This window comes from Penaeus vannamei, chromosome 12, assembly GCF_042767895.1.
Source record: "Penaeus vannamei isolate JL-2024 chromosome 12, ASM4276789v1, whole genome shotgun sequence".
Classification (NCBI taxonomy): domain Eukaryota; kingdom Metazoa; phylum Arthropoda; class Malacostraca; order Decapoda; family Penaeidae; genus Penaeus; species Penaeus vannamei.
The window spans coordinates 28,633,717-28,636,216 of NC_091560.1; the positions used below are offsets into that span (position 1 = coordinate 28,633,717).

The following is a 2,500-nucleotide window of genomic DNA, read 5'->3' on the forward strand; positions in this document are numbered from 1 at the left end:
ACTTTTATAGTCTGGATATCAAAAACATCAATAAATCGAAATAAGATGCAGTATCAGTTATCACTAGATTTTTCCTCTTGAAGAGAAAGCAAATGTTGTGTCTGGTAGCGCAAGGTATCTGAATCTGCGAGAGGAGTCACCCTCACAGCTGATTGTGGATGTAAACACCCACCTCTGCTTTTATCAGTTGCCGCCTACACGCTCTCTCCAAGGGTGTCACTTCACCGCTGGGCTTCCCTCTTACTTTCTCGCACCCCTTGCGTTTATTTACCACCTCCCCTCCTCTGGCACCCTTGCACTGAACGTGTCTGCTCTTCTGCTTTATTTCCATGCGTCTGTTTCCTTTTGTATATATTTCTATTGGCTTGTTTACCTCCAACCTCTACCAAGCACGTTCTTCCGTTCCTTCACTTTGTCTTTATCTTTTTAATTCCATAAAAAAATCCCTTACATTTCATAGATCGTTTCAGCTGGTAACTAAACAGTGCCCTGCATATACACCTCTTCCTATTCTCTCTCAAATATTTCTTTAATATTAATATATTTTCTCTCAACGTTATATGCTGCTGTCTGTACCAGCTACTGTCCTTTACATTTTCTAGTGCCAGTTCCACCCACGAAAATGCCTTTTTATTATTTGCCGTTTACGTATTTAGCTTCACCGTTACTTGCAACTTTTCTTCCTCATTTTTGTTTGTTTTCCTTCCTCTTAGTTCTCGCTCACATTTTCATGTTGTATGTTTCCTTTACCTTTAATCTCATTGTATCTTTTTATCTCCATTTTATTCACTGTTCCACCTTTCTCCAATATCTGATCCTCTTTCTGTTTACTTCTATTTTTAAACTCGTCACTTCTATATACAACCGTTCCACATCTTGTCATCACGTGTATGCACTTACCTTCTTCCCATCGTTTATACTCAGTTAATACTCAATCATCACTTCGTTTCTCTTCTTTTCAATCTCTTCGACCTACTCATGTTCCTAACTCATTGCTTCCTTTTCGCTAATTTTACGTCTTTATTTCAGTGTTGCTTTTGGTACCATGACCAAGACGCCATCGCAGATGTAAAGAAGTAAAAAAAATGGCAAAAAATGTGACCAGGCGGCCTGCCACTCATCGTCTCACGCCCACCCACACTCTACATCACAGCCCATACCTCGCTCACGCCCACGTCGCCCCGAACCCTACCCTCTAATCCGTGGTTTCATGCACTCGCACTTTCCTCGTTAACTGAACTCGTTTGCAGTCGATTCCTTTGGTCCTCTAGACGCTCATACACACATACTCAAACACATATATTTTTATGGTCCATCAAAACTAGAAACAAGTCTCAAATCCTAAATCTCAAGTCATCGATCATTCATCTCGCCCGTTAAAAGCTATCATTTGTAAGTGTGCAAATCGAAATGACTAGACATCGTAGGGAATGACATGTCCGTATTTCCAGATAGTCAAAAAAAATGCCTGTATTTTCAGAACAGTCTAAACGTCGAATTCTTACACCTAAACTACACTCTGCTCGCCAGACCTACAACCTTTTAATGTTTACGTCTCCAGATCACATGTTTGTGGGTCCCTCCCCTCTGTTTATATGCGGGGGGAGGCTTAACCAAATTCTAAGCCACGATGAATCTGCCCAACGTTGGGTAAGCGACACCAAGTGTTTTGCTCCCTAATCATACACCAAGTATTATTCATCAAACGTGCTATGAAAAATACAAACCCTTTTGCTTTCAGCGATGAATGGTGAATTGTATTTAGAAGTTCATTACTAAAATAAGTTCATGAAACAAGAATCAGCAGTCTTAGGGCCGGAAATTGGACGTTTTCCCTCCCGGAAGTTCCATCTCCTCACTCCCCTTGGGTGTAAGCCAAGAGGTTTATCCTTTTTTATGCTACTAATCATACTAAGAACTTTTTTTATATTGCTCCTTTCTTTTTTTGTCTCATTAATCAAACTCACTTCATATTGATATTCATATAACTGTCGTAGCAACTCTCTTGACGCCTATAAGAAACCATTATATATATAAAAAGGCGTGCGCGCGCCCACACACACACACACACACAAACACACATACGCATACACATTTCAGTTGTAAGAAACCCTCGAACTTACAGTCTTAACCCATCCCACATGGCATACGGATAATGTACAGCATAAACATATCTTTTTAGATGCAACTTAACGATGTTTCACACACTTTAATACCATTAATAAACTCGACCACGACTAAACCCTTCCTCTGCATCTGAGAGGAGTGGAACAGCTGTTGGATTTCTGTTGTCAAAACTTTACCATAAAATGTAGAACATGGCGAACATTAGAGTTTACATCTCGAAAAGGAGAATCGCCGCCTGTTTGGAACAACATACCTATAATTGGGAACAAGAGGATCCAGCAGACGCTCTTTCAAGAGCTTTCCCAAGCGGACGTTCCTTCCAATTTCTCTCAGCAATCGGTCCCTGGAACTGAGAAGACTGCGCGTGTCCCCA

General features: G+C 40.8%; 1 protein-coding gene across 11 annotated transcripts in view; it reads right to left on the reverse strand.

The window, feature by feature from the left end:
• The window catches only part of LOC113819544 (titin), a 228,235-nt gene that overhangs the window by 166,701 nt on the left and 59,034 nt on the right, over nucleotides 1–2,500 (reverse strand). For all 11 annotated transcript variants that reach the window (XM_070128134.1, XM_070128140.1, XM_070128138.1 and 8 more), the window contains exon 13: nucleotides 2,381–2,500. This exon is cut by the window's right edge and continues 68 nt beyond it. In XM_070128134.1, coding sequence (XP_069984235.1) covers nucleotides 2,381–2,500 — 120 coding nt within the window. The remainder of the gene's footprint in view (nucleotides 1–2,380) is intronic.